General features: G+C 45.3%; 1 protein-coding gene across 1 annotated transcript in view; it reads right to left on the minus strand.

Moving 5' to 3' along the window:
* The window catches only part of LOC119598492, a 32505-nt gene that overhangs the window by 17342 nt on the left and 905 nt on the right, over positions 1 to 14258 (minus strand). Inside the window, exon 3 of the mRNA XM_037948120.1 lies at positions 13541 to 13738. Coding sequence (XP_037804048.1) covers positions 13541 to 13738 — 198 coding nt within the window. The remainder of the gene's footprint in view (positions 1 to 13540; positions 13739 to 14258) is intronic.

Consider the following 14258-nt stretch of genomic DNA (forward strand, 5'->3'; position numbering starts at 1 on the left):
AATCACAGTTATATTAGAATATCACACTTCCTACCTTATTTAGTTGTCCACGATCGGTTCACGCACACCTAATAACACTATAATTGAGCAAAACAAGTTGTAAGGCTGAACTAACTGGCTTAAAAAAAGTCATTTATGGTTCGCCGTTATTGCGTTTTGGCTGCTCCCCCCCGGCCTTTCTCTACGGCCTTGGCGGGTCCTTCCTCTGCGTGTGGGCGTAGACGTGGTAATGAACGGTAGTGCGTAGACAGGGTAACTTTTGGCAGGATGTAGCAACCTTAGGTAGCCGTGGAGGAGTATCAGACGTCCTTTTCAACTTGGGAATAATTTATTGGCGAGAGAGAGAGAGATATACAGCTGACGGGCAGAGATTCAGTCAGAATGCAATATAGGCTGTGTGTCTGTCGCTCGCAAGAGACCTTTTTTTATACGAGACTGTACTGAAAATCGTCGTACTAAGAAATGGCAGAGAGAGGAGGCGGAAGGGGGGGTGTGACATCCGCTATTGTGTCGGGCGGCAGAACTGAGTTTGTGTGAATTAATATTACTGCATAAGTGGTGTGACAAAAAGGAGCAATAGGTCGAAATAGCAGCAGTTCGTGTAATGGGTTTATACAGTCATGTCCAGCCACGGACAAAAAGTTGAGTCGTGAATTAAGCTTCGAAATTCTCCAAACCAAATCAAGGTTCATAGTAAGGGCGTGCTCGGAACGGAATTCGAAATATATTGAGGTTTGACAGTGATTATACGATGGGTATGCCAGTGACTCGGATGTCGTATTGGAACAAGTATGGACAAATAACGGAGAGAAAGACAAACAAAAGTATCGCAAATTGATATTGCGTTCCTAGAATCATATTATTTTTGGAGATGTAATATGGAAGTTTAATTGCATGAATGATCATCGTTTATAATAATAATGATGATGATACTAGAATAATAATGATAATTGCAGTGATAACAATTATGTTCCTTAATGATTATGACACTTTAGGTACTTTCTTGAATCCGTGCACTGGTTTATGTATGTGTGGGTCAGCTTGCGTTTCCAAATATGTCAATTTGAAATACGAACAGAATATGTAAAATGAAGGCTGAAAAAAACTGTTTCTGGCCCCAATAACTTATAATTTTCGTTTTTTATACTCCCTCTCCCTTTTTCAGCAAAATCTTAAGCCCGACCCTTGGCACAGGATGTCGATTTTTTTTTATGTATTGAACTATGTATATCAGTTGTTCCCCAACTTTTTCTGGTCGTCACCCACTTTTCATGACTCGCCCGTGACCCCCGCCAAGCATGACAACAAGCACAGCGACGCCATAGAAAGACCACGCCATCAAATCCTGTGATTTATTGATTCCTCTGTTATTTCTTCATTTAAGTGCTAATAGAGAAATTTTGCCTTTGCTGAATCTTAATTATTGAAACGGTATTAAATAAATTAATTAATGCACATAAAAATTTCCATACTTAGAGTAATCAAAATATGGTCATTATTGCAAAAAACTTTTTCAAAACGAACAAAAACAAAATAAAACATAGCTTAGCAAACCTTAGAATTATGCTAAGATTAAATCACTAGCCTAATACCCACTCAGTGTCTTGTTTTATGTCAACAACAAAAAGTCAGATAAAAACGTAATTACACAGACAAAAGAAGGGATGTATTACTCATGTGTCTGGCAGGAAGGTATTGCACAAACCTCTAAGTTCCCTCCACTGGCTGCCTACCCGAGAAACTCCTTTGGTTTAATATACACAGATCCTCAGATTATGGCCCCCTACATTCCGCTGCATGGCCCCCAGTTTGGGAACCACTGAACATCTTTATCTGCGTTCTGTGAAATATGAAAGCACACTGCACTGCCAAATAAAACAAGAACGGTGACATCCTCTGCTTATGTACATTCCCTAAAAAAAAAAAAAATGCCTTTACTCTTTCAGACTTAACAATATGGCACGACGACGAAAATGGTTGGAAAAACTGCTGTGAGTTCGACCCGATATTGGTATCCTGAGAGGGATAAGGATAAGTCGATATGGGAAGCTTAGCCTCGCCCGGGCTATGCCCATGAGGGGAGCCCGGCCTGTGTTGACTAATGCTGACTCGCTCACGTGTGTCAGCTGGTGCTGACTCAGCTGAACCTAGTCCTTACCCGCTGTGGTGCCCAGCCACAGCAGCATGAGAGAGGTGTCATTTGGGAGACGGGGGGGGGGGGGGGGCAAAGGGAGCATTTGTCTCCCCCCTAAACTGTGTGCCTCCCCACAGGTCACATTTTCAACTTTTTTACTAATCATATAGACCAGCTTATAGCTTAAATTGCCCGTAGAATAACTAATGTTTCTAAATTTTTGTTCACTTCGCTTGGTCACATTTAAAAATTTAGGGCTTTGAAATGTATAATACTATTGCTACGCCAGTGGGTCTTTGTCTCTGTGCGAAACATGTGTTAACATGAAAAGGATGACCTGGGCATGTGTTAACATGAAGGGACCTGGGCAAACATGACGCAGCTGGCTGTGAGCGGGGAGGAGAACAGCCGAGAGACGCGGTTGGGTGCTGCTCCTGTGAAAACCCGTGTGGGCCCCTTTTGACCTGAGTCAAAATGACATTATTTCTGTGCCTGATTAGAGTTATTTATGCCTGGCGAACACCATAGGAAATCCCCAAGATACAACAAAAAAAAAGGTTAATCAAAATTGTAGTAAACGAATTAAAATAACAGTATATTGCGTACACTGGATCAACTTGGGACAGATATCGAAACTTAAGCCTTCAGCTGAGTCGATTGTAAAGACTAATGATAATTTTAATGAATGTCTTCCAGGAATTAGTAATATGAGAGATATTTCATATGAAAGGAGTGACCTTTAATAAACGGAAATCACGAGTACTTTAAAATTTGATTTTCTTGGACAATAACCAATTTGACATCTAATCTTGGAATTAGTTTGAAACGGCTTAGCTATAACTGTATATCATGAAGTAATTCCTTTTTTAAAAAATCATAATGATGTCCTCTCATCCACACCCAACGTTAACAAAATGAAATAAGGCGAAGACAGTGCTATGCTAGTGTTGTGCAATGCCTTTTACAGACAACCAATGTGGAGGCAAAACAAATCACAGTTATATTAGAATATAACACTTTCCTACATTATTTAGGTTGTCACGATCGGTTCCTCAACCTAATAACACTATAATTGAGCAAAAACAAGTTGTAGGTCTGAATTAAATGGCTTAAAAAAGTCATTTATGGTTCGCCGTTATTGCGTTTTGGCGTCCCCCCCGGCCTTTCTCTACGGCCTTTGCGGGTCCTTCCTCTGCGTGTGGGCGTAGACGTGGTAATGAACGGCATAGTGCGTAGACAGGAACTTCTGGCAGGATGTAGCAACTTAGGTAGCCGTGGAGGAGTATAGACGTCCTTTCAACTTGGGTAATAATTTATTGGCTGAGAGAGAGAGAGATATACAGCTGACGGGCAGAGATTCCAGTCAGAATGCCAATATAGGCTGTGTGTCCTTTCCCCCCCCCCCCCTGCTCGCGCAAGAGACCTTTTTTATACGAGACTGTACTGAAAATCGTTAGTACTAAGGAAATGGCAGAGTAGAGGAGGCGGAAGGGGGTGTGACATCGCTATTGTGTTCGGGCGCAGGAGAAACTGAGTTGTGTGAATTCTAATATTACTGCATAATGTGGTGGACCCAAAAAGGAGCAATAGGTCGAAATAGCCAGCAGTTCGTGTAAATGGGTTATACAGTCATGCCCAGCCACGGACAAAAGTTGAGTGTGAATTAAGCTTCGAAATCTCCAAACCAAATCAAGGTTCATAGTAAGGGGTGCTCGAACGGAATCGAAATATATTGAGGTTGGACAGTGATTATACGATGGGATGCCAGTGACTCGCGATGTCGTATTCGAACAAGTATGGACAAATAAAGGAGAGAAAGACAAAACAAAAAGTATCGCAAATTGTATTGCGTCCTAGAATCATATATTTTTGGAGAGTAATATTGAAGTTAATTGCATGGAATGACATCGTTTTATAATAATAATGCTGATGATACCTAGAATAATAATGATAATTGCAGTGTACAAATTAGGTTCCTAATGATTATGACACTTTAGGTCTTTCTTGAATCCGTGCAACGGTTTATGTAGGTGTGGGTCAGCTTGCGTTTCCAATAGTCAATTTGAAATACGAACAGAATATGTAAAATGAAGGCTGAAAAAAAACTGTTTCTGGCCCCCAATAACTTATAATTTCGTTTTTTTTTACTCCTCTCCCTGTAGTCAGCAAAATCTTAGCCCGACCTTGGCACAGGATGTCGATTTTTTTTTATGTATTGGAACAATGTATATCAGTTGTTCCCCAAATTTTCTGTTCGTCACCCACTTTCATGACTCGCCCGTGAACCCCGCCAAGCATGACAACAAAGCCACAGCGACGCCATAGAAGACCCACGCATCAAATCCTGTTGATTTATTGATTCCTCTGTTATTTCTTCAGTTACGTGCTAATAGAGAAATTTTGCCTTTGCTGAATCTTAATTATTGGAAACGGTATTTAAATAAATAATTAATGCACATACAAAATTTCCATAAATTAGGAGTAATCCAAAATATGGTCATATTCCCCCCCCCCCCCCCCCCAAAAACTTTTTTTTTCAAACGAACAAAAAACAATAAAAACATTAGCTTAGCAAACCTTAGAATTATGCTAAGATTAAATCACTAGCCTAATACCTACTCAGTGTCTTGTTTTATGTCAACAACAAAAAGGTCAGATAAAAACGTAAGTACACCCAGACAAAAGAAAGGGTGATGACTCATGTTGTCTGGCAGGAAGGTATTGCACAAACTCTAGTTCCCTCCATGGCTTGCCTACCCGAGAAACTCCTTTGGTTAAATACACGATCCTCTAGATTATGGCCCCCCTACATTCCGCTGCATGGCCCCAGTTTGGGAACACTGAAAATCATTATCTGCGTTCTGTGAATATGACAGACACTGCACCTGCCAAATAAAACAAGACCGGTGACATCCTCTGCTTATGTACATTCCCTAAAAAAAAAAAAAATGCCTTTACTCTTTCAGACTTAAACAATATGGCACGACGGACGAAAATGGTAAAAAAAACTGCTGTGAGTTCGACCCGATATTGGTATCATGAGAGGGATAAGGATAAGTCGATTATGGGAAGCTAAGCCTCGCCCGGCTATGCCATGAGGGGAGCCCGGCCTGTGTTGACTAATGCTGACTCGCATCCCGTGTGTCAGCTGGTGCTGGACTCAGCTGAACCTAGTCCTTACCCGCTGTGGTGCCAGCCACAGCAGCATGAGAGAGGTGTCATTCGGGAGGACGGGGGGGGGGGGGGGCAAAGGGAGCATGTGTTCTAACCCCTAAACTGTGTGCTCCCCACAGGTCACATTTTCAAACTTTTTTACCAATCATATAGACCAGATTATAGGCTTAAATTGACCGTTTAGAATAACTAATGTTTCTAAAATTTGTTCACTTCGCTGTGGTCACATTTAAAAATTTAGGGCTTGAAATGTATATACTATTGCTACGCCAGTGGGTCTTTGTCTCTGGGCGAAACATGTGTTAACATGAAAAGGATGACCTGGCATGTGTTAACATGAAGGGACCGGGCAAACATGACGCAGTGGCTGTGAAGCGGGGGGAGCGGAGGAACAAGCCGAGAGAAGCGGTTGGGTGCTGCTCTGTGAAGACCTCGTGTGTGCCCTGTGACCTGAGAAAACCTGGTTTGCCCTGTTATAATCTTGTATTGTGCGTGTGACATGCTGTTTCCCCCTGTATGTGCTATAGAAAAGTTAGGGTAAAAACTTGTGTCAATAAAGGAAAGCTGTCATTTTGTGTTACTTCGTGCCCTGCCTCGCCACTTGGTGTTGCCTCTCCTAGTGTTCTGGGACGCTGTGTGTGCGTGCCCCTTGGAGGTTTCCGTGTTCACGGGACGGTATATAAACACGCCTTCTGCCTAGCCTACCTTGTGTTGGTGGAGAGAGACGATGTGGTCGGAGTAACAATTGGTGTCAGGAGTGGGATTTGTGATATTTGATGCAGTGAGACAGCCGATTATCAAGTAGTTCCAAGATGGCGGCAGCCATTATAGAGGAGGTATGACTGAGGCAGGCTACGAGTGAGGTGAGCCGAGCAAGATGGAACTGATCACGCCATGCTGGCCGGTATGAGGGAGGGAAATGCCACAAAGAGCGAAGAGCAGGCACAGAGGGCAGCGAGCATGCACACCTCTCGTCGAGATGCAGGCAAGGAAGGCAGAGAACAGAAGTTCTGCCAACTTGTTGAGGTGCTACAGAGCAATTCTTGCATCTGTGAGATGGAGACTAAGCAGTACACCGACAAGGCCGCACAGGTGAAGAGTAACTGATGGAGGAGGTGCATACTCTGAAGGGCGAGGTTCAGGGCTGAGGGAGGAATGAAGGCGGAAAGGCGGCGTCCACGAAGGCAGTAACGTTGCAAGCAGAGAAGGCAGACGAGGTTCTGTCAAACAGAGCCAGAGTGTCAGATTTACTGGGGTATGCCTGGGGTTACTGTGGCAGGAAAACACCCTGGCCTCGCAGAGTCGATGTCGGAAGCCAGTGGTCGCTGCAGAAGGATGGGGACCCATCAGAACCGGCTCCCTTGGGTATAGGTGGCGCGGCAATACTCGGCCCGGTTCAACCCGCCTCGTTGCCTCCCCACCCCCTTCCTCCCCCCAGGTGGTGTTAGTTCACGGCACGCGTTCTACACCTGAGACCCTCGGCCTCACCGACATTCTGTGAGGCGTAAGCCAGCTGAGTACGAAGGAAGGTGGCCTGGATGGAATAATGTTGCCCATTTGAAATGCTGGCATCTAACCGGGCTGGATCCAGGAAGAAAAGGACCTGCAGCTGGTTAAACCGCGCTCTAAGGGGCCCTGTGGTGGAATGTTGGGTCATCTGCCGCCATCCCAAATGCCTTCTTTACACCAGCGTCGGCAGAGCTTTGAAACGCCGTTTCGGGCACCACCACCAGCAGAGAGGTATAGGGCCCACTGAAGAAGTGGACGCGTGAGGGTGGCGGAGACACTGTTCCCAGCTGGCGCAGATTGTGGAGGGTGGTAAGGAGGCGTCGTACCTCCGGGCTGAGGAAGAGATGATCGTGTGTCTCGGCCCGTGATTTCTTTGTTGACGCTTTACAGGACCAGCAGCTGCAAATCTACGTCAAGGCAGGCACACCCTGATGACCTGCAGGTTTGGTTTTGGCGCTGGCGAGGGGCCTTGGAGTCGAGGCCTCCTGAAGGCAACGAGTGGCCTAGGGCCAGCTGGTCAGCCCACGCCGTGGACCTCCGGGGCCGGAGGCTAAAAGTGGAGAAAAATAGCATTGAGGAAGGTGAGCCCGGAACTTTCAAGGCTGTGTTGGGGCTGCGGAGAGGTAGGGCCCAGACGTAGTCAGTGTCAGAGGGAGCGGAGAACACGTCCTCTCAACGGACGGATTCTGAGCCTTCAGCAGTTGCTGACAAAGGACTCGTGGTAGGTTATGGTCACCATCCAAGGCATGTCTAAGGCTAAGGAAGTGGTACAGGCGGAAAACTACGGAGAAGGGGGCGAAAAACCCAGATTCTTCGTTTTCCCAGGCCCCGACTGGGTAAGCTGCCGTTCGAAACCAGCCCGATGCAGGTGGAGGGCTCAATAGATGGGAAGCATGCCGCCTGAACCGAAGTGGACACGGCTGAGGAAGACCCCTAGTGCGGCCTGATATGTGTTGGCCAATATGCGGACTTCCAGACGCACCCAGAGACTGTGTGGTGTAACGGGCATTGTGTGCAGCTCAAGGGCCAGTGGAGGGCTCGTATTGTCGTGGGCAGCCGGTGCAGCGGCTGCCGGTGTATGTGGGCCCCCGATCTGGACGAGGGCACTGTTTGCTGGGCCTTGATACCTGACGCCAGAGTAAGGCGTATGTGGTCGACCTTGGACGGAAAGCTGGTGAGGTGCACGGTGAAGAATGTGCCCTTGCTTCAAGGAGGTTGGCTGTTGCAGAGTAGTTACGGGCTGAGGATCTTTGCACCTGCCCCCAGGACCAGAGTCTAGAATTCGGTGTCGACTGTCAAGAGTGAAGGGAGTAGAGGGCCGCGTGGAGCCCATCAAAACCGGACAGCTGGCTGATGGCGTAGCGATTGGGCAGAAAACCTTGGTGGACCAGGGGGACGGAGGGGTTAGTTACACAGTATGGTAGCTCTAACTTCTCCGATAAGGCCCAGAAGGTGCAGCTGGACAAAAAGCTGCGGCACTTGTGAGGAAGTGGAGCGGCCAGAAGAGTCGTCGGGAACAAGGAGTTGTGGTGAGGAGCCGTTGCCTGACTTCCTCGAGGATTGGCGAACGGAGCGCCGCTAACCTGGCGGAGGTGCACCGACGAGTGGCGTGGGCGACTCAAGGTAGGCCGCCATGCATGAAGGAAGAGACCTATGACCGAAGCATGAGGGAAGTGAGGTACAACAGAGGTGACAGAGTGTGGCTGCATAACCCGCGTTCGGAAGCGAGGGCTCTCGCCGAAGCTACAGAGCCCCTGGTGGTAGCGGCCCTCTCGGATGTCACTATCGAATCGCAGAGGTGCGAAAAACAACCGTCTGTTGTCCACGGGACTGGCTGTTGGTGTTACCATGAAGCCATGGTGACAAAGAAGATGAAGTTAGCCAGTAGCGGTGATGAGACGTGGCAGACGCTGGACCGAGAGGAGGGACGAGCATTTGGACGGTGAGGGCGAGCAGCAGACGTCAATGGTGACCATGAGCCAGGTCTTGGGGCAGGAGATCCCCCTCGGGTGCCAATGCCAAGCTACCGCCGCCCACACTCATCCCCAGAGAGACCAGCGAGAGCGAAGAAAGCCGCGCTGATGAAAGATTTTGTGTTCTGAGAACTGATTTAATTTAAATTTTTATGTAGTTGGGTTCCGGTTAATATGTCAGAGCAGACGGTTAGTTGCTTGATAGGGGGGGATAGTGCTACGCCAGTGGGTCTTGTTCTCTAGTGCGAAACATGTGTTTAAAATGAAAAAATAAGGTGACATGCGGCATGTGTTAACATGAAAGGGACCTGGGCAAACAGAAGCAGTGGCTTGTGAGCGGGGTTGAGCGGAAGAACAAGCCGAGAGACGACGGTTGGGTGCTGCTCCTGTGAAGACTCGTGTGTGCCCTGGTGACATGAGATAAAACCTGGGGTTGCCTGTTATAAGCTTATTGTTGCTGTGTGACAATGCTGTTCCCCCCTGTATTGTGCCTATAGAAAAGTTTACTGGGTGAAATAACTTGGTAAATAAAGGAAAGACTGTCATTTTGTGTTTACTTCGTGCCCTGCATCGCACTTGCGTTTCCTCTCCTAGTGTTCTGGGACGCGTGGTGTTCCGGGGCCTCTTGGAGCTGTTCCGTGTTCACGACCCTGTATATAACACGCCGTCTGCCTAGCCTACCTTGTGTTGGTGGCAGAGAGACGAGGCGGTCGGCGTAACACTATTAATATTTCGTGTCACCGCCACCAGCTTGGCGAACCTGGCAAATCTAAGCGGTGTTAACTGCAGAGTGCAATCTGTCCTATTCCTTAATCGCTTGGGCAACAATGATATGATGATTGCGGATATGATATTAGGGGATATCTATGCTAATGGCTGCACAAACATTCTCAGTGAAACTGAGAGATCTGGGATTTGGGTGGTTGGAGGTGGCACAGCGGTAATCGTCGGAGTGTGGCCGAAATCACGCTTTCACGGACACTGCTCGTGTGGATAGGGCTGTTATCCTCGATGTAGTAAAATGGCTCTAGATCGGGGAACACCATGGCCCTCAACCCACTGATTTATAGTTTTATATGACATTTACTTTACGTCTTCCTCTGTTGTGCATCTAGGGTGCCACTTTGGCCCTGCCTGGTGGATTCACAGAGCACCGTGGATTTCGAAATACATAATCGTCTGATTTTCAGATCTTGATAATCCCCTCAGATTAAAGCCAAAATATGAGGCTAAAATGGTCTATGAAGCCTCCATTGCTAATATTGGATTGTTACGAGCCCTCGATTATTCACTCGAAAAACTTTTTCGAAAATACTATGAAAGCATCTGTTCGAGCTTGAAAACAAGTACCAACATCTCGAATCGACTCCTAGCGATCGGGCTAGGCGTTTCTAATCCAAGTAGTAATTTTCTTTTTTTGCGATGTCCAGTTCAAAAAAAAAAAAAAAAGAAAAAAAAAGAAATAAAAAAAAAAAAAAAAAAAAAAAAAAAAAAAAAAAAAAAAAAAATATATATATATATATATATTTATATATATATATATATATACATATATATATATATATAATATTAGGTGTGTGTGTGTGTGTGTGTGTGATGTGGGTGTGGTGTGTGTGTGTGTGGTCATGAGGAGCTGAAAACACCTCTCTGCTAACGACTGATACAGTGCTGTTAACTACTTTGCCTCGCTTATTTCACACCACGTCGTCGATCTTTCAATATAGTTGGTGCCAAAGGGGAACGAAACTCTTTTTTTCTGCTGTACATAAGCAGAGGATGTCAACCAATTGTTTTCGTTCGGGTGTGTAGCTGTGTTTTCATGTCGAGGAAACACAGATAAAAATGTTGATGTGGTGTTGTATCTGCCGTTGCAGCGGAATGAACCGTATCTTTCCTAGTCCATTGTGGCGTAACTAGACACACATGGGCTCCAGTTTACTTGAACATAGATATAGGAGAATTAACGAGTGTAGTTATTCTCATCATCATCATCATTATCTATCACGACCATCATCATCATCATAATCTATCATCATCATCATCATCATCATATCATCATCTGCTCAGCATTATCATTATCATCTGCATTCACCATTATCACCATCATCATCATTATAATCTATATAAGTAAAGCTTACTATAATGATTTTATGGAACTATGTTTGGCAAGTTTCTACTTGTGTATCTTACGAAAAGTTGAATATGGAGGACACAAACTTCCAAATGTAATTACAAAATTCAGAAATTAATTTGATACATATTGTTAATGCCGAAAAAATGTTTATAATCCATATTTAAAAACAAAATCTTATACTTAATATAAGAGTTGCTGGAACACAACCAAAACAAAACAAACACCGGAACAGCCAAACAAAAATACCATTATGTAAAAGGTTGTTTGACCTTGTGTATTTTGATAGTAAAACCATCGAAACGTTTGTGGCATATCCTGCAACTTTCAACTTTTCATTAACCCATTTATATTTTTCTTTCAAAACGGATCACAGCAAATTTGCATGAACTTAAGTGACTATGGAAGGTAATGAACGAAAATGCACATCGAAAGAGAATTTTAAGACAGGGATGTGTGTGTGTGTGTGTGTGTGTGTGTGTGTGTGTGTGTGTGTGTGTGTGTGTGTGTGTGTGTGTGTGTGTGTGTGTGTGTGTGTGTGTCTGTGTGTGTGTGTGTGCGTGTGTGTGCGTGTGTGTGTGTGTGTTGCAAGCAGACCAACGAAGGGAAGAACAGGAAAACACACGAATATGCCGAAGGCCTTTTCACTGCTTCATCAGGGCATATAAGACTAAAGATACATAGAGGTATATATACATGTACTAGGCGGTCAGGTCACGGCGGGAATCAGTGAGACGACTTTGGCTAGTTCGTGGCTCCCTGTTGCGGTGTTGATGTTGTTGGTTGAAGTTGTTGCCCTGATGCAGCAGTCAAGTGAAAAGCCCTTCGGCATATTCGTGTGATTTCCTGTACTTCCCTTCGTTGGTCTGCTTGCAATTTGTTCTACATGTATTCCACGAGTGTGTGTAAAACCCAACTATATCTATATCATATTATTATGTTCTATATATTTTATATAACCTTACAAGCTTGCACATGCCTGTCTTCACATACATATACATATGCATTTACTCATGATCATTGCTTTAACTGAATTTTCGTCTCTTCTTGCCACACTAGACATTCCAATGTTGAGTTGTCTATCTCCTTCCGCAAGAGCGATGCATTGTTGCAACACTACCTTTCACCACCAATGATTGTCATATGTTAAGCACGTGATCTATACTCATCTTTAGACCACTGTAGATGAGAGGCAGACTCCCTGCGGAAAGCCAAGGAGCAACACCTCGCTCCATCGTTACTATACATGAAGGAGTCAAGACATCTTGGTCGCCTACCTTACACCCTAAGCTCGCCACTTACCATACTCTTGCAGGGCCCCTCGTTCGGGCCCTACAACTGGTGGCCTAGCGACTTGTCTGCACTCTACCGCTCATCGGCCTCGCTACAGTGTGTGTGTGTGTGTGTGTGTGTGTGTGTGTGTGTGTGTGTGTGTGTGTGTGTGTGTGTGTGTGTGTGTGTGTGTGTGTGTGTGTGTGTGTGTGTGTGAGTATGTGTTAGTATGTTAGTGCGCAAAGTATATCCTCCCCCCACACGCACACACACACACACATGGGTAAATATAGTACACACACACAACTAACCAACACGCCACCAGAACGCAAACAAACATCAATGAACGCTCTTTTATCCAAAATGTAAAAAAACAACAACTAAAATACCATAATTGTCCATGTCTCTAGAATTTCCCTAACCCTAGATAATAATGCTTTAGTTTTTCTATAAACTGGATTAAGGTCCTGTTCACACGGGGCATTATGAAGCCTATAATGCCATACTGTGTTTATTTTTTACATAAACAGATTCGCATCATTAAAACTGACTTCAGTAAAGGACTATTCTTAGTGCTATGTCAGATTTAATTCTGGGCAGATTGTTCGGTTGAAAAAATGTCCTTCTTAATTCGTTCCAGCGAGGCGTCGGATGATCTATGTGACATTCTCAAATAATTGAAAAAAAAAAGTTTCATGCTCAAAGAAGGGAGCTGTAGGCATGCCATGGGTATGTCTCGCGTAGAACTGGATGAAGGGGAGAGGGAGAGGGAGGGAGGGAGGGAGGGAGGGAGGAGAGAGAGAGAGAGAGAGAGAGAGAGAGAGAGAGAGAGCGAGAGAGAGAGAGAGAGAGAGAGAGAGAGAGAGAGAGAGAGAGAGAGAGAGAGAGAGAGAGAGAGAGAGAGAGAGAGAGAGAGAGAGAGAGAGAGAGAGAAAGAGAGGAGAGAGAGAGAGAGAGAGAGAGAGAGAGAGAGAGAGAGAGAGAGAGAGAGAAAGAATCCAATATTTCAAGCGACGATGCTACAGCCTCTTCCACTCCCATCCTGGCGCTGGATGCCATTAACACGAAGAGATGAAAAAAAAGGATCAATCACGCGTTTCAAAATGCCTCGTATGATAATTCCTTAATACTTTGATAACATTTTGAACAAGCATATGGGGGAGGGGGGGGGAGGTGCGCGTATCCTCGGCGACCCAATCAAACGCACTGGCGCCCCAGGGGTTAAGAACCACTGGTCTGACTGGAAAGACCCCCTACCAAGGGTCTATCCTATAAGTTCTTACCTATATTTATAAAGACCTTGCTCCCGCCAGCCGCCGCCATAGACAGCCCGCGCAGCCAACGTACCTGAACCAACATGGCGTCTCCTCCACGCGGCACCATCCGAAATCCGAAAAGAAAATGGCTCACTACATCTCGCTCTCCGTACCTCAGGCGCTCTGCTCTCATCACAGCCACAGACTGTGCTGTGGATGTGTAAATACCGAGACAGGGAGAACATCCTGTTTCCGCTGTCCCGAGATTAGGGGGTCGGTGCACGCGCGCCTGGCTCCTTTTCGGTATCGCCTTCCGTTTTGCTCTTAATGGTCGTATTTTGGCAATAAACACTCGATTATATGTATATGTATGCACACAGATGGTTACACGCACGCACACACGCACGTACCACACACACACACACACACACACACACACACACACACACACACACACACACACACACACACACACACACACACACACGCACACAAAGATACGCAGATACGCACGCGACATCTCAAAGAATATATTTATTTTTAAATTTGATTCTTTATGTCCATGCCTATCAGATATATATTTGTTTATTTTTTATTCAGAACGTTGCGAAAGTGTTGTGTAAAAACATATGGCGAAGAAATAGCGAAAAAATGTGTATATATTTAATATATATAAAAGAAAAAGTGAGATAAAGAGAAAAATAGAGAGATAACGGCGGTTGGCGGTAGAGAGAGAGAGAGACAGAGAGAGAGAGAGAGAGAGAGAGAGAGAGAGAGAGAGAGAGAGAGAGAGAGAGAGGGAGAGAGAG

Source organism: Penaeus monodon, chromosome 41, assembly GCF_015228065.2.
Source record: "Penaeus monodon isolate SGIC_2016 chromosome 41, NSTDA_Pmon_1, whole genome shotgun sequence".
Classification (NCBI taxonomy): Eukaryota; Metazoa; Arthropoda; class Malacostraca; order Decapoda; family Penaeidae; genus Penaeus; species Penaeus monodon.